Here is a 20,336-nt window from a genome sequence, read left to right as displayed (position 1 = left end):
ATTATGAACTTGCAGTGGTTCAGTCACATCTTCAGGCTCAACTTCTAGTTCTCTTTCTCTTGCTACTTCTACTACATGTGCGGTTACTTCTCTGCTGGTCTTGAACCCCTCTAAGTCACCCATGAAGGTCTCGGCATCAGCTTCTTCCAAACTCCTGTTAATGTTGGTATTTGACCTCTTTCCATGAATCACAAATGTTCATTAAGGCATCTAGGATGTTGAATCCTTTCCAGAAGGTTTTCAGTTTACTTTGTCCAGATTCATCTGAGGAATCACTCTGTGGCAGCTATGGCCTTATAAAATGTATTTCTTAAAAAATAAGACTTGAAAGTCGAAGTTATTCCTTGATCATAGGCTACAGAACACATGCTGTGTTGGCAGACATAAAAATATGAGTCTCATGGTCAGTCTCCTTCCGAGCTCTTGGGTGATAGGTGCATTGTAATATTTTGAAATGAATCTTTTTCTGAGCAGCAGTCTCAACAGTGGACTTAAAATAGTCGGTAAACCATGTTGTAAACAGATGTGCGGTCATTCAGACTTTGTTGTTCCATTTGTAGAGCACAGGCAGAGTGACTTAGCATACATCTTAAGGGGCCTAGGATTTTTGAATGGCAAATGCTCATTGGCTTTGACTTAAAGCCACCAGCTGCCTCTACCCCAAACAAGGGAATCAGCTTGGCTCTTGAAGCTTTGAAGCCAAGCGTTGACTTCTCTAGCTGTGAAGGTCCTAGATGGCTTTTTCCAGTGGAAGGCTGTTTGATCTCCATTGAAAATCTGTTGTTTTGTGTAGCCACCTCCATTAATCACCTGAGCTAGATCTTCTGGATGACTTATTGTAGCTTCTGTATCAGCACTTCTATGTTATGGAGATGGCTTCTTTCCTTAAACCTCATGAACAACCTCTGCTGGCTTCAGACTTTTCCTCTGCAGCTTTGTCATCTCTCTCAGACTTCATAGAATTGAAGAGTTATGGCCTTGCTCTAGATTAGGCTTTAGCTTAAGGGATTGTGTCTGGGTTGATCTGTCCAGACTACTAAAACTTTCTCCATATCAGCAATAAAGCTGTTTTGCTTTATCATTTGTGTGTTCACTGGAGTAGCACTTTCAATTTCCTCTAAGAACTTTTCTTTTGCATTCATAACTTAGTTATTTGATGCAAGAGGCCTGACTTGTAGCCCATCTTGGCTTTTGATATGCCTTCCTCACTAAGCTTTATCATTTCTAGCTTTTGATTTGAAGAGATATGTATAAACTCTTCCTTTTACTTGAATATTTACAGTCCATTCTAGAGTTATTAATTGGTCTAAGTTCAATATTGTTGTGCCTCAGGGAACAGGAAGGCCTGTGGAAAGGGAGCGAGCTGGGGGAATGAGCCCAAAAGAATGATATTAAATAATAACAGCAAAAGATCATTGATCACAAATCACCATAACACATATAATGGAAAAATTTTGTGAGAATTACCAAAATGTGACACAGAGACATGAAGTGAACAAATGCTGTTGGAAAAGTGGTACCCATAGATTTGCTTGATGTAGGGTTGCCCCAGACCTTCCATTTGTAGAAGTGCAATTACCTGTGAAGCACAGTAAAGCAAAGTGCAATAAAACAACAAGGTGTGTCTGTATTTTCCTCACAAGATTACTGAAAGGTTTAGGGTCCCATCTTTTAAGAATGGCATCTAATTTTTACTATAACTTTTTTTGTGATTTCAGTATTATTTTACTCAGTTATACAAATTTTAAATGAAAATACTTGGAAGGGGAAAATATTTTACGATAGTGTTCATGTGTATTCAGTATTTGAATCTAAGGACAAATGAGTGTAGATTGAGGAATGAGTATGACTTCACAAAACATTTCAAAGGAAGAAATAAGAGGATTTGGTAACATTTTTTTCAGAAGGGATATCCTTTAATACTAATATATAATCTTTTTTTTTTTTGGTCAAGAATAGGTAACTATAAAATTAATACCAGTATGCTCCTTTAAAAGTGAGAAAAATAGATTAAACGTGGCATGCACAATACATGTCATTGTATGGAGTCAACTGATGGGAGCAAAAAATGTCTTATATCAATTGGTTACTTCATGTTACTTAGTTAAAAATAAACTTTATTATTTGTATAACCTAAAAAGTGGTGTTTAAAGAAGATTTAGGGAGGAATAAATTATTATTTATGGTCAAAACCTGTTTTTAAATTTAAGGATCATCAGTGGGAAGCAGTCACTGTGCCTGAAGAAGAAGTACAAATATACAGCATTGAAGGTAATCACCTTGTTCTCTATAATTCTCTTCTTAATTTTATCATATGGAGTAGAAGTTGTGTGCCTTCTGAGAAAACAAAATAGACTAATGAAAGCAAAATCAACATTTTAATATGTTCACATTATATATTTGATAGTTCAGTATCACCAATTCTCTGACCCCACTTCCCCCCCATCCCCAATCTCCCAGCTCCCTCCAATACTTCCTTCCATCTCTGTCTCCTCTGACACCTATGATCAGTCACTTTCTTGTCAACACGTTCGAGTCTCTTGCCCTTCCCTCCTATTTGTTGGTTTAGATCTAAACATCTAGTTTCTCTGCTTCTGTAACTTGAATTGTGTAACACTGTTGAACAAAAATGATACAGCTTGGCAGACTGGCACCACTACAAATTCAGATGTAAAGACAGATTTTACTCATTTTAGTGGATATTTAATGGTATCTCGTGATAGTTTTAATTTGCATTTTCCTAATGATCAGTGATGTTGAGCACTTTCTCATGTGCTTAGTGACCATTCACATATCTTCCTTTATGAACTATTTAAATATTTTGTGCATTATGACTGGGCTTTTTAAATTAAGTATTTGAGTTCATATATATCCTAGATACCAATTCTTTGACAGATTTATGTTCTGTGAATATTTTCTCCTACTCTGTATCTTGCTTATTCATTTTCTTAATGGTGTCTTTGATGAGCAGGTGTTTCTCACTTTGAAGTCTGCTTGATCAATATTTTTGTTTTATGGTTATTGCTTTTTGTGACCTAAGAAAATTTTGCCTTTTATCAACTCACAAAAATGTTTCACTGTTTTTCTATAAAAACGTGATGGTATTAGCTTTTATGTTTAAGATTATGATCCATCTCAAATTACTAATGGTTATGGTGTGAGATAGGAGTGGAGATTCATTTTTTTCGTATAGATGTACAATTATTTCAGGACTATTTGATGAAAGGTTTTTCCTTTACCCACTGGATTTCATTGGTTTCCTTGTTGAAAATCAAATGACTAATACAAGTGCAGGTCAATTTCTTGATGCTGTAATCTACTCCATTGATCTATTTGTCGGTCCCTATGCCAGTACCACTCTGTTTTGATTATTGTAAATGTATAGTTAGTCTTGAAGTCTTCTAACATTGTGTTTTCAAGACTTGTGAAAATTCTAGACCTTTTGAATTTCCATATAAATTTTAGAATTGGCTTATTAATTGCTACAAAAAGCCTGCTAGAATTAATTTTGGGACTGTAGGTTAAATATATGGAGAAATAACATTGTAACAATAGGAAGTATTTCAGCTCATGAACATGGTGTATCTTTCCATTTATTTAGGTATTGAGTATCTCTCAGCAATGGTTTGTAGTTTTCAGTGTAGAAGTCTTACACATCCTTTGATGAACTTATTCCCAAGTCTTCAATATTACCTTTCATGATTATAAATAGAATTGATCTTTAATTTCATTTTCCAAATATTTTCTACTCATATATAAAAATACAATTGCTTTTGAAATACTTAATTTGTATCCTACAATTTTGCCAAAGTCACTGTTTAGTTCTAGTAGTTAGCTGTAAGTTTCCTGAGGATATTCTGGTAATTAATTATGGTGTCTGCAAAGAGAAGTAGGGTTTTACTTCTTCCTTTCTTACCTTACGCCCTTTCTTAAAGAACTAGCTTCCTTCCTTCCTTCCTCTATCCCTCTCTCCCTCCTTCTTCCCCACTCTTTCTCCCTTATTCTTCCCTTCCTCCCTTTATTTCTGCCTTCAGCTTATTGCAGTGGCTAGAACCTCCAGTACAATATTGAATAGAAGTGATAAAAGTGGTCAAGTTTGCTTCATGATTTTTGCTTAGGAAAGAACATTAAATATTTGAACCTCAAGCAAGGTTAGCTGAAGGTTTTTCTGTAGATACGTTTGATGGATTGAGGAAGTTGATGAGTTATCACAGATGTGAACACACAGGAAACCATCATGGCAATCAAGTTAATCAACATACCTGTGACTCCCAAGTGTTCTTTATGCTCCTTTTAATCTATCCATCCTTTCTCCTGTCCCATCTCTCATCTCCAGCCAATCACTAATGTTTACCATGGATAAATTCACATTTTGTAGAATTTATATAAATGGAACCATACAGCATGCAGCAATTTTTCTCTGGCAACTTTTTTTCAGATATATATATTTATATATTCCATTGTAGGATATATACTTCAGTTTGTTTATTCATTCACCCATTGATGGGTATTTGGAATGTATCCAGTTTTTAGCTATTATAAAATGCTGCTGTGAATATTCCTGTATAATTATCTGTGTATATATGCTTCTGTTTCTCTTGGATAAATACTAAGAAGTGTAGTGGCTGTGTCATACCATTGGTATATATTTAACTTTTCAGAAACTTTCAAACTGTTGTCCTACCTGGTTTTATGATTTTGCATTTTCACTGCCAGTGTACAAGACTTTCAGCTGTTTCACATCATTGCCAACACTTTATATGGTCAGTCTCACCTTCTTGCCGTATTGGAAGTGCCTAGAACCTTCCATATAATGTTGAGTAGAAGGGATGGAACAGAGGTCTTTTCTTAGTTTGTGATGTTAGGGGAAAAGGCATTAATTTTTTTTCTCCATGAAGTAATTATGGTGAAGTTTTTCATATATGTGAAATTAAGGAAATTCTCTTTTATTCCTAATTTGCTGCTGAGAGCCTTCCTTTATCATAAACAATGTTAGATTTGGGGAAATGCTTTTCATGTATCTGTTTATATGATACCTGGTTTTTCTTGTTTAGTTCCTTAATAGCAGTACATTGATTTTCAAATGCTAGACCAGCTTTGCATTGGGATAAACCCCACTTAGTTGTGATATATTATCCTTTTATATATCATCAGAATTGATTTGAAAAAATTATTTAGGAATATAGTATTCTGCATACAGTGTTTTCTTGTAATATCTTTTTTTTTTAAGTTTTAGAATCAGGGTGATGTTAGCCTCAAGATTAATTGGCAAGTGTTCCATAGTCTTCAGTTTCCTGTATGTATGTGTAGAATTGATACTGTTTTTTCCTTAAGTACTTGGTAGTGTTTAATAGTACTTGGTGAAGCAATGGGTTTGCCTCTTTCTTTGTTGAAGGTTGTTAACTACAAATTCAACTTATTTAATAGATAAAGGGTTTTTCAGGTTATATCTTCTTGAGTAAACTTTGGTAATTTGTATCTTTCCAATTATCTGTTTCATTCATGTTGTCAAATTTACTGGCATAAAGTGATTAATAATGGTTCTTAATTATATTTTTACTGTCTGTGGACTCTATAGTGGTAGCCTTGCTGTGACTGCTGATACTGATAAACTTTTTTTTTTCCTAATCAGTCTAATGAGAGCTGTTATCAATTTTGTTGGTGATGTCACAAAACCAGCCTTTGGTTTCATTGATTTTCTCTGTCATTTTTCTATTTTCAATTGATCTCCGCTCTTACATTTCTTTCTTCTGCTTACGGTAGTTTTAATTTGCTTTTCTGTTTCTGGTGTCTCAAGGGGGAAGCTGAGGTCAGTCATCCGAGCCTGTTCTACTTTTCGAGTACAGCCAGTTAGTGCTGTGAATCCCCACTGAGGACTTCTCAGCAGCAGCCCGCAGATCGCACTGTGTTGTGTTGCCATTTTTATTGATTTAATTCTTTTATATTTCTTTTCATTTCTTCCTGACCCACAGGTTTAAAGTGTTCTATTTAGCTTCTATATATAGGATTTCAGGGATATCGTCCTGTTTTTGACAACTAATTTCATTGTTGTCAGAGAGCATTTTAAAAGAGTTGAGATTTCTTTTAAATATATTGGCACTTACTTTATGATCCAGAATATTGTTTATGTTGGTAAATGTTCTGTGTGCCCTTGAAGGAATGTGTATTCTGCTGATGTTGAATAGCATTTGCGTCGATAGTGTTATTCAAGTCATATCTATACTCACTGATTGTCTGCCTACTTGTTTTATCCATTATTGAGAGGGAACGTTGGAGTCACCATAGTACTCATTGTTTTTTCATGTGAAACCTTCATAAGAGTGTATATCAATCATACTTTAATAAAAAATTTAAAAATATATATTATTGCTATGTCCTCACCACACAATTTCCTGGCACTTAAGTTTTTATCGTGTTATTTACTGTCACACATTTGTAACAACTGTGGGTTTAATAGAAATGTTTGAGTTGATGCTTATGCCTAGAAATATAGTGATTTATGGAATTAAAATTACTTTCTTTGCCTCTTTTAAATTAAGAAAATAATTTTCTCAGATGTGTTCAGGGCATATTTATTAAGAACCTGCTAGAGTCCAGAATTATTTATTCAGCTAAAGCTCATTAGTTATATTACCCTGTAATTTATTGATCAGAAAACAGAGACTGAAAAATAAATTGACTTGATCTCTTTAAATAGATAGTACCAGAATTACTTAATTTAAATACTATTACATCCTGAAAGTTAATTTTATTTCATTTCAGTTAATATGCTGCATGCTTTTCTTTTATACCTGTAGAGTGGTATCTTAGAAATGAATATAAACTAATCAGTATGATTTGTTTGTATACAGTGAAAGAATCAAAGAAGCTACTGGCTGTAATTCTGAAAAATATGATAAAAATTAGTCAAAGAGAAGGGAAGGAATTGTTTTTGTATTTTGATGCATCATTAGAAATCACTAATGTGACACAGAAAATTTTTGGTGCAAATAAATATAGGGTAAGTGTTTAAACTTTTAAGAAATATTTATTATTTTCATAGTTCTGGAAACTTACAGTTACTTGGGGGCTATGTCTCATTAATATTTCTAGAGTTAAAATGATGTGAAGATTTTTAGTTCTTTAAATTTGTATTGTGGAATAGCCATTGAGATATACCTGTTAGAATCTCAGATGACAAAATTAGCATCAGCTACTCAAAACATTTAATGAATTCCTGCCAGGTGCTTGACATGAGACAAAGCCCTGTTTTGAAGATATTAAACATTATGAGAATTACAGAATAAACCTCAGAAGAAGTAAATAAGGGAAAAGAAGGTATAGAAGTTGAGGAAAGGGAATGCTCAGCTTTAAAGGAAAGGCAGTAGAGATGGGACTTGAACTGGCCTTTGAGGTTGATGGATGAAATTTAAGATGTTTTACAGGGTTGTGGAAGATATTATGAGTCAGACATTGTTTAACCAGGATTCTAAAGGAACAATTCATGTTATGTTTGAGGGAGATAGTCTATCAGCTAGTTTGAATAATGCATGTCTTTGTTCAAGCTGCAGTACAAAAATTTCATAGACTGGGTGGCTCCAATAAACATTTCTTTCTTATAGTTCTGGAGTCTGGGAAGTCTAAGATCAAGGCACCAGCAGATTTGGTGTCTGGTGAGGGCCCATTTCCTGGTTCCTAGTTGCCGTCTTCCCACTGTGTCCTCACATGGTGGAGGGGGTGAGGGAGTTCCCTGGGGTCTCTTTTATGAGGGCACTAATCCCATTCTTAACGACTCTTCCCTCATGGTCGAATCATCTCCCAAAGGCCCCACCTCCTACTATCCCAATACCATCACTTTAGGATTAGGTGTCAGCACAGAAATTTTAGGGGAACACATTCAGTTTTATCAATGCAAAAGAATTTATGGTGAAAAATAGCACAGAATATGTTTGTGAGGAGGAACCCTTACCAAAATGGCAAGCTAAGAAGACTGGTTGGTGGGGAGTTGTTGAAGTGTTCTGGGAGAGTATTTATATATACAAAATAATGATTTGAGCTAATCTGGCAATTTTGAAAGGAAACAGGTATGAAACACATAGGAGAAAATGACATCACTTTGAATTAATTTAATTGTAGGAATTTGCCAGAAAACAAAGTATTTCAGTTGCCAAAACATCTGTGCATATCCTTTTTGATGCAAGTGGATCACAGGTATGTCTAACTCACTTGATTTTGATCAGTGGGCTCAGTTTAACCCTAAACAATGGCACAGTAATAAAATTCCTGTTGGAAGGTGAATATCTAATAATAAATCATCTCAACATACATAGAGCCCTAATAAGGTATAAGTGATTTTTAAAATATGCTATTGCTAATACATTTTAGCACATAAGGTAGTTATTAATACCAGTTTTGATAACTTTAAAAATTATAAAAGTACATCCTTCCACTAATGCCCAAAGCTTGTTTTGTGTTTATTAGTGGAATCTATTTGTTGGGTCACTTTGTGTGACTAAAAATCATAACAGTACAGAGATCAAAGAACTGACCTTCGTAAGTATGAGATGAACACCTTAGGATACACCAGTGATTTTGAGAACTTCCTAATGGTTTGCAGTTTTAATTACTTTTTCCACATTCTCCAATAGATTCTAGTTCCAGAAAGTCAAAGCTCACCAGTTGAAGAAGAACTCATGAGTTTGAAAGAAAAACCTAACCCCCAAAAGGAATTTGCTAAACCTCCAAAATATATCAAAAACAGTAAGCAAGGGGACAGAAAAAACACTCAACTTGAGGTAAATATGGTGTTAAATAGTCATTTGTGAAACAACATAGATCACATCATTGGTATATATAATTACAGAAAAAAACACCTAGAATTTATATGTTAATAGCCTTTATCAGTAACAATTTGGAGTATTTTCCTGCACAGCTGCAAACAAAGATAATGTTTCTTAAAATTGTGTTTATGTGTAGGGTCAGGACAAGACATACTATACACTTATAAATTCCAAATCAGGGATACAGAAGAAAGTTACTACCAGTTTTTGCATTTATCCTTCCTATTCTATCTTTGCATTCATCCATAATATAGAATACAGCTTATAATGTAATATTCTGATTTGTATGAGGAAAGAAAGCAAACTATTTGGTTCTTTTTTCTCCTCCTTCACTGAGGATCTCCCTACAGGCCACATGGATAGAACCACTTCTCAGTCTTCTCCATGTTTTGCCCTGACACTTGACATTGTTAACAGCCATCTCTTAGCATCTTTGACTTCTATTTAGCATTTTATTTTTCTTCATATTTCTATTACTACATCAGATACTTTCTTACCCCACCTGCTAAGTGTTTATTTTTTCTAAAAGCTTGATACCCAACCTTCTGAACATCTCTATGCCTTCTCCCTCAGACAGCTTCCTTTATGTGCATGATTTTAGCTCTTAAACTATACCAGACTTCTCTTCAAGCTTTATAGCTACATCTCTACTTAATCTTCTAATATTTCCTCTTGTATGTCTCTTCATTTCCTTTCTCAAACAGTTTGTCTTTTGTCTCCAATTTGCTTCTGTCTTGATACTTCTTCAATAATGCTACCATTCATTTTTCTGATGATACTCTTGATTTCAGCTTTTTCTCCCCTCATATCTAGATAGCACAAGGGACTAGTGATTGTTCTTTCATAGCATCTCTCACATCCTTCCCTTCCTCCTCATTCCCTTTAACATTACTCATTTTAGCCTATCTGGGCTAATATAGTAACCTCCTAATTGGTCTTTGACATCATGGCTTCATCCTACCCTATAGGAGTATAATAGTATAGGTAGAGAGTTATCCTATGTGGTATAGAGCTGATTTTTCTTAATGCTGGGATCCTCATAGCATTCTCCTTCTCAGAACAATTTGTGATCTCTGTGTTTATCCCACTGAATTTAAATTTTGACTCAGTTCTGAGACCTTCTAGAATTTAATTTTACTCTATCAGAATACCCTCTACCTTAGCAAGGTCAAATGCTGTACTGCCTCATTTTATGTCATGCTCATTCTTGCCTCTATGCCTGCATTCATGTTGTTTGTCCTTCTTTTTTAATACCTTCACTCATCTAAAACGTACTTAACATTTGTAAGTCTCGGTTCCTTTTCACTTTCTTTATGGAGCTTTTTCTGATTATTTGTCTTTATTAATCAGTCACCTTTAGGCAGCTATAACTCTCACAGGCTTTTTCATGTATTTTGGCATGTTTATGTTACTATTTTTCCCTTTAGTCTTGTGTCCTACATTAAATGAGAAATGTCACAGTTCCCTTAGATGATTAGGTCATAAAAGCTGTTTTCTGTGTTTTTATATCAGAATCATAACTTGAGTACTTATTAAAAATGCAGTTTCTTACACATCCACCTGAAGCCTGTTTAATCACAAACTGGGGAAAATCTTAAGCATACTAAAATTTGAAAAACATTGCACTACTGTTAAATAAATATCCACTATATTTTCAATAAGGATTAACTGTTTGAAGCATTTATACGAATAAGTAACTTTTCAGGTCCCATTCACCATCCCACTAAGAGCTGCAATTTCTTTAAGAGGAATCTACTAGCTCTACAGCTTGTTTCCTTGTTAATCTTAGAATTTCCTTTCTCCCCTATCCTCTCCCGCCTTTCCTTTACACACCATATATGCACTTAGCTCAAACCTCTTATCAGTGTTCTTTTTCTCAGTCTTATTTTATGGGCAGGTGCTTTTTAAAAACAGCTCTGCTCTGCTCTTTACAGTTTGTCATCATCTATTCCTTTGTGTGGCACCCTCTGCAACTACTGTCCCCTGTTTGTGTCTCTGCTTATCTACATTTACTCTTATCAGTTACTCTAGGATGAAGTTAGAAAAAGCAAATTTTTATTGGAACCATGAGCTTGAATGCCACTGAGTTTTTGAATGCCTGTATGTACTTTTTACTTCAAAGGCAATTCAGTCTTCACAAAATATTAATACAGTTTTTTTAAATGTGTGAAAGTTTTGAAGAATTCTGAACATTATGAAAGCATTCACAACCAGTTTATATAAATATATATCCAAACATCATCTGCGTGAAATAGAATAGGAAATTGGTTAAAGGCAAACTCAGTATCAGTAAATTATTTTCAGCTAGTGTATAAAGGTACTGTGTTTCATAAGTCAATATTCTTATAAATATTGTTTGAAACAACATTCCTTATTTGTTTTGGCTACCATTCAGTATGAAGCATTAGGATAAACTAATGCTTCAATTCATCCTCAAATAGAAATTGCTGGCTATCTATGTTGTATATGAAATAACCATATATCTTTTGTTTATAGTCAAGGTGAAATGCTTTGAATAAAATAGTAGAATATTTAATTTCAGAAGAGAATGTTTACTGTGGTTGTTTCTCATGGTTTAAGATAATTACTCCTAGCAAAAGAAAAATGTCTGAAGCATCAATGATTGTCCCTGGTGCAGACAGATACACTGTGAGGAGTCCAGTACTTCTAATCAACACGTGTAAGTTTTACAGCCTTAAAAGATTTCTAACAAGTACTGTTATTTTTTTTTCTGAACTTATTTTTAATGAAGGTCTCATACGACATTATGATTACTACATTCATTCATATTATCAAGTCCCCCCACCACACCCATTGCAGTCACTGTGCATCAGCATAGTAAGATGCTATAGGGTCACTACTTGTCTTCTCTGTGCTATACTGCCTTACCTGTGACCCCCCTACATTATGTGTGTTAGTCATAATGCCCTTTAATTCCCTTCTCCCTCCCTCCCACCCATATGTTTTTTTGAATCTGGGACCTTGTTTCTTTGAGAAAATTCCTAGGAGTGGAATTCCTGGGTCATATGGTATTTCTACTTTTAGTTTTTTGATGAACATCCATATTGCTTTCCACAATGATTGAACTAATTTACATTCCCAGCAACAGTGTAGGAGGATTCCCCTTTATCTGCATCCTTGCCAGCATTTGTTGTTCCTTGTCTTTTCTATGTTGGCCATCCCAACTGGTGTGAGGTGATATCTCATTGTGGTTTTAATTTGTATTTCCCTGATAATTAGCAATGTGGAGCATCTTTTCAGATGCCTGTTGGCCATCTGAATTTCTTCTCTGGAGAATTGTCTGTTCAGATCATCCACCCATTTTATAATTGGGTTATTTCCTTTTTAGGTGTTGAGGCATGTGAGTTCTTTATGTATTTTGGATGTTAACCCTTTGTCAGATAAGTCATTTAAAAATATATTCTCCCATACTGTAGGGTGCCTTTTTGTTCTGATGGTGTCCTTAGCTGTACAGAAGCTTAGTTTGATGTAGTCCCATTTGTTCATTTTTGCTTTTGTTTCCCTTGCTGTTCATAAAAAGTTGTTCGTGTTTATATTCAAAGGATTTTTGCCTATGTTTTCTTCTAATACTTTTATGGTTTCATGACTTACATTCAGGTCTTTGATCCATTTCAAGTTTACTTTTGTGTATGGGGTTAGACAATAATCCAGTTTCATTCTCTTACATGTAGCTGTCCAGGTTTGCCAACACCAGTTGTTGAAAAGGCAGTCATTTCCCCACTGTATATCCATGGCTCCTTTATCGTATATTAATTGTCCAGATATGCTTGGGTTTATATCTGGGCTCTCTAGTCTGTTCCACTGGTCTATGGGTCTGTTCTTGTGCCAGTACCAAATTGTCTTGATTACTGTGGCTTTGTAATAGAGCTTGAAGTTGGGGAGTGAGATCCCCCTCACTTTATTCTTCCTTTTCAGGATTGCTTTGGCTATTTGGGGTCTTTGGTGGTTCCATATGAATTTTAGAACTATTTGTTCCAGTTCGTTGAAGAGTGCTGTTGGTATTTTGATAGGGATTGCATTGAATCTGTTGATTACTTTAGGCAGAATTGACATTTTGACAGTATTAATTCTTCTATCCTTGAGCACGGGATGTATTTCCATTTACTGGTATCTTCTTTAATATCTCTCATGAGTGACTTGTGGTTTTCAGGGTATAGGTCTTTAATTTCCTTGGTTAGGTTTATTCCTAGGTATTTTATTCTTTTTGATGCAATTGTGAATAGAATTGTTTTCCTGATTTCTCTTTTTGTTAGTTCATTGTTAGTAGACAGGAATGCAACAGATTTCTCTGTATTAATTTTGTATCCTGCAACTTTGTGGAATTCAGGTATTAGTTCTGGTAGTTTTGGGGTGGATTCTTTAGGGTTTTTTTATATAAACAGTGTCATGTCATGTGCAAGCAGTGATAGTTTAACTTCTTCCTTACCAATCTGGATGCCTTTTATTTCTTTGTGTTGTCTGATTGCCATGGCAAGCCTCCAGTACTATGTTGAATAAAAGTGGGGAGAATGAGCATCCTTGTTTTGTTCCTGATCATAGAAGAAAAGCTTTCCACTTTTCACAGTTAACCGTATGATGTTGTCTGTGGGTTTGTGATATACGGTCTTTATTATGTTGGGGTACTTGCCCTCTATGCCCATTTTGTTGAGAGTTTTTATCATGAATGGGTGTTGAATGCTTTTTCAGCATCTGTGGAGATGATCATATGATTTTTGTCCTTCTTTTTGTTGATGTGGTGTATGATGTTGATGGACTTCAGAATATTGTACCATCCTTGCATCCCTGGAATAAGTCCCAGTAGATCATGATGGATGGTCTTTTTTATTTATTTTTCAATTCAGTTTGCTAATATTTTGTTGAGTATTTTTGCATCTGTGTTCATCAGGGATATTGGTCTGTTCTTTCTTTGTGGTGTCTTTGTCTGGTTCTGGTATTAGAGTGATTCCAGCCCCATAGAATAAGTTTGGAAGTATTCTGTCCTCTTCTACTTTTTGGAAAACTTTTAGGAGGTTGGGTATTAAGTCTTCTCTAAAGTTCAGCTGTGAAGCCATCTGGTGCAGGTGTTTTGTTCTTAGGTAGTTTTTTGATTACCAGTTCAATTTCATTGATGGTAATTGGTATGTTCATATTTTCTGTTTCCTCATGGGTCAGTCTTGGAAGGTTGTATTTTTCTAGAAAGTTGTCCATTTCTTCTAGGTTATCCAGTTTGTTAGCATATAGTTTTTTATAGTATTCTATAATAATTCTTTATATTTCTGTGGTTTCCATAGTGATTTTTCCTTTCTCATTTCTGATTCTGTTTATGTGTGTAGACTCTTTTTTTTCCTGATAAGTCTGGCTTGGGGGTTTATCTATTTTTTTTATTTTCTCAAAGAACAAGCTCCTGGTTTCATTTATTCTTTCTATTGTTTTATTCTTTTCCATATAATTTATTTCTGCTCTGATCTTTATTATGTCCCTACTTCTACTTTCTTTGGGCCTCATTTGTTCTTCTTTTCCAAGTTTCATTAATTGTGAGTTTAGACTGTTCATTTGGGATTGTTCTTTCTTGAGGTAAGCCTGTATTGCAATTACTTCCCTCTTCGAACAACCTTTGTTGCGCCCCACAGATTTTGGGGAGTTTAGTTGTTATTTTCATTTGTCTCTATATATTACTTGATCTATGTTTTTATTTGGTCATTGATCCATTGATTATTTAGGAGCATGTTGTTAAGCCTCTATGTGTTTGTGGGCGTTTTTGTTTTCTTTGCATAATTTACTTGTAGTTTCATACCTTTGTGGTCTGAGAAGCTGGTTGGTACAATTTCAATCCTTCTGAATTTGCTGAGACTCTTTTTATGGCCTAGTATGTGATCTATTCTTGCAAATGTTCGATGTGCACTTGAGAAGAATGTGTATTGTGCTGCTTTTGGGTGGAGTGTTCTGTAGATGTCTGTTAGGTCCATCTGTTCTAATATGTTGTTCAATGCTTCTGTCTTCTTATTTTCTGTTCTTTGGAGTGAGTGGCATGTTCAATTATCCTAGATGCATTGTATTCTATTTCTCCCTTTAATTCTGTTAGTATTTGTTTCACATAATTAGGTGTTCCTGTGTAGGGTGCATAGATATTTATCATGTTTATATCCTCTTGTTGGACTGAGTCCTTTATCATTATGTAATGTCCTTCTTTGTCTCTGGTTTCTTTGTTTTGCAGTCTATTTTGTCTTATACAAGTACTGCAATTCCTGCTTTTTTCTCCCTATTAGTTACATGAAACATCTTTTCCATCCCTTCAGTTTTAGTCTGTGTATGTCTTTGGGTTTGAAGTGAGTTTCTTGCAGGCAGCACATAGATGGGTCTTGTTTTTTTATCTATTCTGTAACTCTTTTGATTGTTGCATTCAGTCCATTTACATTTAGGGTGATTATCACTAGACATGTACTTATTGCCATTGCAGGCTTTGGATTCATGGTAATTAGGGTTCAAGTGCAGCTTCTTTACTATCTAATAGTCTAACTTAACTTACATATTACACTATTTCAAACACAGTCTAAAGGGTTTTTTTCTCCCTTCTTTTTCTTCCTCCTCCACTCTTTATATATTATTTGTCACATTCTGTACTCTTTGTGTATCCCTTAACTGACTTTGTTGGTAGCTGATTTAATTTTGCTTTTGGTTTGTGTTTAATTGGTGTACATCCTTTATTGTAGTTTTATTTTCTCTGGTGACAGCTATTTAGCCTTGGGAGCACTTCCACCTATAGCAGTCCCTTTAAAATGCTCTGTAGAGATAGTTTGTGGGAGGTAAATTCCCTCAACTTTTGCTTATCTGGAAATTATTGTTTAATCCCTGCTTTAAATTTAAGTGATAATTTTGCTGGGTAGAGTATTTTTGGTTCAAGGCCCTTCTGTTTCATTGCATTAAATACATCATGCCATTCTGTTCTGGCCTGTAAGGTTTCTGCTGAGAAGTCTGATGATAGCCTGATGGGTTTTCCTTTGTATGTATCCAGATTTTTTTTCTCTCTGGCTGATTTTAATATTCTGTCCTTGCCGTTGATATTTGCCATTTTAATTATCATACGCCTTGGTGTTATCTTCCTTGGGTTCCTTGTATTGGGAGTTCTGTGTAGTTCCATGGCCTAAGAGACTATTTCCTTCCCCAGATTGGTTAAGTTTTCAGCAATTATTTCCTCAAAGACACTTTCTGTCCCTTTTTCTTTCTTCTTCTGGTACCCCTATAATGTGAATTTTGTTCCTTTTGGATTGGTCATACAGGTCTCTTATAATTCTTTCATTCCTAGAGATCCTTTTTTCTCTCTGTACCTCAGCTTCTTTGTATTCCTGTTCTCTAATTTCTATTTCATTTACCATCTCCTCTATGTCATCTAATCTGCATTTAAATTTCTCCATTGTACATTTATTTCAGATACTGTGTTTTTCAAAGTTTCTCTTTCTTGAAGTCCTCCCTGAGATCTTGAATATTTTTCTGTAGCTCCATAAGTATGTTTATGATTTTTATTTTGAAATCTTTATCAAGAGGATTGGTGATTTCAATTTTACTTAGCCCTCTTTCTGGTGTTCGAGGAATTTTGCTTTCTACAAGATTCTTTTGCCATTTCATATTTCTAGTGATTACTATGGAATAATAACTGTGTAGGTGGCGCCCTCTAGTGCCCAGAAGCTCTACTCTCTGGAGCTGCTCAGCCCCTGGGGCGATGGCCAGTGTCCCAGGTGTCCAGCACTAGTGCCTGCCAGGAGGAAAGAGCCCTTTCCTGCTTTCCAGCTGCAGTGCCCGCCTCCACTGCCAGAGCCAGTGGGCCGAGTGCACAGGGAAGAGCCTATGCATTATTCTCTTGTAGCTGCCTTAGGTGGTTCTGCCCTCTGGCTGGCTGTGTATTGTGGTGGAGGTCCTCAGAGCTGTGTTGCCCACCATGGAGATGTAGTGCCTGAAGCTCCTGAAAGTTCCCAACCTGCTGTCCTGAGTGTGCCAGGACTATTTTGTCCACCTGTCCTTTCTCCTGAGCAGCAAACTCTGTGTAATCATTTCCACTTTAGTAGCTATGTTGCTATTGGGTAGTCTTTCAAAGTGCCCACCTTTCTTTTGTCCCTGAGCAGCTGGTTGTGGTAACCTGTTCTCCACAAGCAGCTGGAATCTCAGTCTCTCTGAGTATTGTGCCTGTCTTTGCTTTCAACCCCACTAATCACCAGAGCACCATGTAATGTGGGTTCGTGCTCCCAGAGCAGATCTCCAGGGGTGGGTGTTTAGCAATCCTGGGCTTCTTACTCCCTTCCCACTCTGTTTCTCTTCCTCCCCCAGGTGAGCTGGGGTTGGGGGAGGACTTGGGTCCCACCAGATCACAACTTTGCTACCTCACCCTTTTCTGGGAGGTCTTCTCTTTTCCCCAGATGTAAGCCATCTGCTGCAGTCTCTTTCTGGTCACTCTTTAAGGATTACTTGTATTTTCTGTGTTTTGTGTTATATATGCTTTTGGGAGGAGGTTTCTGCCTCACTTTTCACTCTGCCATCTTTTCCCCCAGTATTGTTGCATTTTAAACCTGGCATTTTTAAATTCAGAGATATTCTAGACATAATGTACCTAAAGGATAAATTGGATATAAAAATTGCCTTCTAATTGTCAAGAAATTTCAAATATCTTAAGAAAGGTTAATGGTATTGACATAAAAACATTATCAAAATATGCATGTCTATCATTAATAATTTGTTGTAATTTAAGCAGGAGTCAGCAAAGCATAGTGGATTAAACAGTGATGTAATCAGGCCCCTTGGGCTTGTTTCCCCACTCCCAGATGTGTACTTTGTGCAGATTGTCCTCCATCTAAGGTCAGAACCAGTTTCCTTTCTATAAAATGGGCCTAAATATCTACCTCATCAAATTGCTTAGAGGACTAAATAAAAAAATCGTTTAGCTAAAAAAAATTTTTTTAAAATCTGATACTGTTTACTAGTTGCTATAAACACAGTCTTATTTAATTTTTATGACAATTTAATGGTGACTGGTTCCCAAAATCCAGTTGCCTACTTTGCAATTACCAAACGTCCAACAGGCTCCTTAAGTTTAACATGTCCAAAACAAATTGATCTTTCCATCCTTCCTGCCAGTTTTTTCCTCCATTTCTTACCTTAGTACATGGCATTTGTGTCTACTTATACATCTAAACCAGAAATCTGGGACCCATCCTAGAATCTCCCATTTTTACCTTTTTCATTTAAAAAGTACCTTGATCAGAGCAATATGTAATTTAAAAATCCCCACAAATATTATCTGTCCTTTGTCCTCCTTTATAGCAACCCCGCAAAGACGAAGAACTAAACCACCACTACAAATGATGAGCTCTGCAGAAAAACCTGGTGTGTCTAAAACACTGGAAAATGGAGTGGATAATGGTGTATCACTTAAATCTAGACCATCTGAAGGAATAAATAGAGGCCATAATACAGACAAAGTAACTTTTCTTTGAAAAAATTTCTAAAAATTTATCAAGTTATTATAGAAATGCATATTGAAGTAACATCTTTTGCAACCAGTGGGTGACTGACTTTGTTTAAAGAATTTTTTTTTAATACTTCATTGATTGTCCTTGAAAGTCAGGTGGTTCTGACATGACTCACTTATTGTGCTAACAATAAAATTTAGTAATATCTATTCAATATAACTCTGATTTATAAATAGTGTAGGAGAAATAGACTCAGCATCATTCTTTAGTTTATTATACAATTAGTGTCTGCTATGGGGGAGGCCTATATAAAAATGTAAGATATGAGTGGACTCTGTCCTTAAGTATCTCAAAGTCTAGCATTAAAATTAGATAAATTAATGAGATAGCTATAACTTTGTATAAGTGTTCTCAGATGTACATATAGCATGCAGTAAGAACCTAGTGGAGGGACAGGTGCCTAACTCCAAAGCTTAGAGGGGTGGCTGAAGATTGAGAAATGATTTTTAAGGAAATGGAGAGTGAGTTGATTTTGAAGGGTCAATAAAGTTTAGTCAAATGGACATCAAGGAGAAGAGCATTCATTCTGGATAGTTGACAGGACAAAGCAGGGAATGGATAAGAGAAAGTTGTTTCTTGGAGAAACAGGAGGTAATCAGAGACAGAGAAGTTTGTAGATGAGGCACATCTAACAGCTTTTGTTTTCTCTTAAGTGTGAGGATGGTGAGTTTCTCTTGGGGATATGTTGAAGTAGAGGGCTCAGGGATACAGTAAGATTTGGAATAGCTACTGAGAGATATGTAGAGGGCCAAGAATTAGTTCAAGTATTAGTGTAGTATTAGGCAATGTTGGGGGCCTAGTTTAAATTTAAAACTGAATTTTGTCATGGCATTAGTTCAGAAATATGTGTAATCTCAAAGCTTAGCAGCCTTGGTGCTACACTAAAAAAGAATAGTAGATTTAAAAAATTTTTAAATGGCTATGTGGCGGAAAGATAAAGTGTGTATGTAAGATCTAAAGATACTAGGGAAAAAACAGTCAACGTAATGGTTCAAAATGTCTAGCTAAGTATTTCTTAATTGGAGCACTATTGTTCAATTGTGTGGCATAGTCCCGAATGTTGTGGGATGATAAACATCCTAGGCCTGAGCTCACTTATTATAGTCAGAAGAACCCTTCTGTCATTGTGAAAACCAAAACACATTTCCACATTTTCATACGGCTGCTGTCCCAATGTAGAGAACCACTGGCTAGATTAAGTAGGGAATACACCTAGGATGAGGCAAAATATGTCAGCCTAAAGGGTTTTCTTCCCTTTTTGGGGGGGGCAGATCAGATTTTTATTTGATCTGGGTAAGTATGTAACTGTGGCCATGGAAAGAGGGAAGCTTGTATAGGCAAGAAGTTACCTCTGCAGTTGCCAAAACTGTACAGAATTACTTAATATTTCATAATTGCCTACTCTTTTATGTATGTTAGTGAAAAGACAGAACAGATGCAGGTTATGAAATCAACAGCAATAGGAGTTGTGCTATAGAGGGTCTAGAATTGTCAGTTCAGATGAAAATTGAATTATTATACTAGCTATGGATGAGATAAAAAAATTTGTTGGGTCTTCTGCCTCCTGTTCCGCAATGAAAATTATTGTGGTTTAGGATAGGCAGTATTCTAGAATGGGCATAACCTTTAAGAAATACTACCCAACATTTAATAGCAAGGCAGATTTATTTTCAAAGTTTTAAACTTTAATACTGTGTTTTCATATAATTGTTTAATTTACATTAACATGTCTCCTGTGTTTATAGCATATCAAAACTGCTAAAGTTATAGAAAAGACAGAAAATAAGGACACTTCATTCCTAAATCAAAATTTTAGTAAGTACATTTTGGTTTAATTTCATTCATTCTTTCAAAAAAAATGTACATATTTCTCTCTCTACTTCCCTCTAACCCCACTGGCTTTCATCGATTTGATAAAGAAAGATTTATAATAAATATATTTGGCTTTACTAAAGGAACTTAGATATTACAAGGAAATATAATACAGTCTCTGTTCCCA

At 35.5% G+C, this 20,336-nt stretch overlaps 1 protein-coding gene across 14 annotated transcripts in view; it reads left to right on the top strand.

The window, feature by feature from the left end:
* Positions 1-20,336, top strand: part of SYCP2 (synaptonemal complex protein 2) — a 100,062-nt gene that overhangs the window by 10,371 nt on the left and 69,355 nt on the right. For 13 of the 14 annotated variants that reach the window (XR_008998044.1, XR_008998045.1, XR_008998047.1 and 10 more), the window contains 7 exons: positions 2,211-2,271; positions 6,852-7,000; positions 8,116-8,190; positions 8,628-8,774; positions 11,400-11,499; positions 18,129-18,286; positions 20,083-20,152. Coding sequence is in view for 10 of the 14 variants with exons in the window: in XM_036901837.2 (XP_036757732.2) it covers positions 2,211-2,271; positions 6,852-7,000; positions 8,116-8,190; positions 8,628-8,774; positions 11,400-11,499; positions 18,129-18,286; positions 20,083-20,152 (760 nt within the window). In the remaining 4 variants the exon portion in view is untranslated. The remainder of the gene's footprint in view (positions 1-2,210; positions 2,272-6,851; positions 7,001-8,115; positions 8,191-8,627; positions 8,775-11,399; positions 11,500-18,128; positions 18,287-20,082; positions 20,153-20,336) is intronic. The other variant, XM_057503125.1, reaches the window with a different exon arrangement.

The sequence above is a fragment of the Manis pentadactyla genome, chromosome 5, assembly GCF_030020395.1.
Source record: "Manis pentadactyla isolate mManPen7 chromosome 5, mManPen7.hap1, whole genome shotgun sequence".
NCBI lineage: Eukaryota > Metazoa > Chordata > Mammalia > Pholidota > Manidae > Manis > Manis pentadactyla.
Note: the sequence above shows the minus strand (reverse complement) of the source record. Positions and strands in the feature narration are given on the sequence as shown.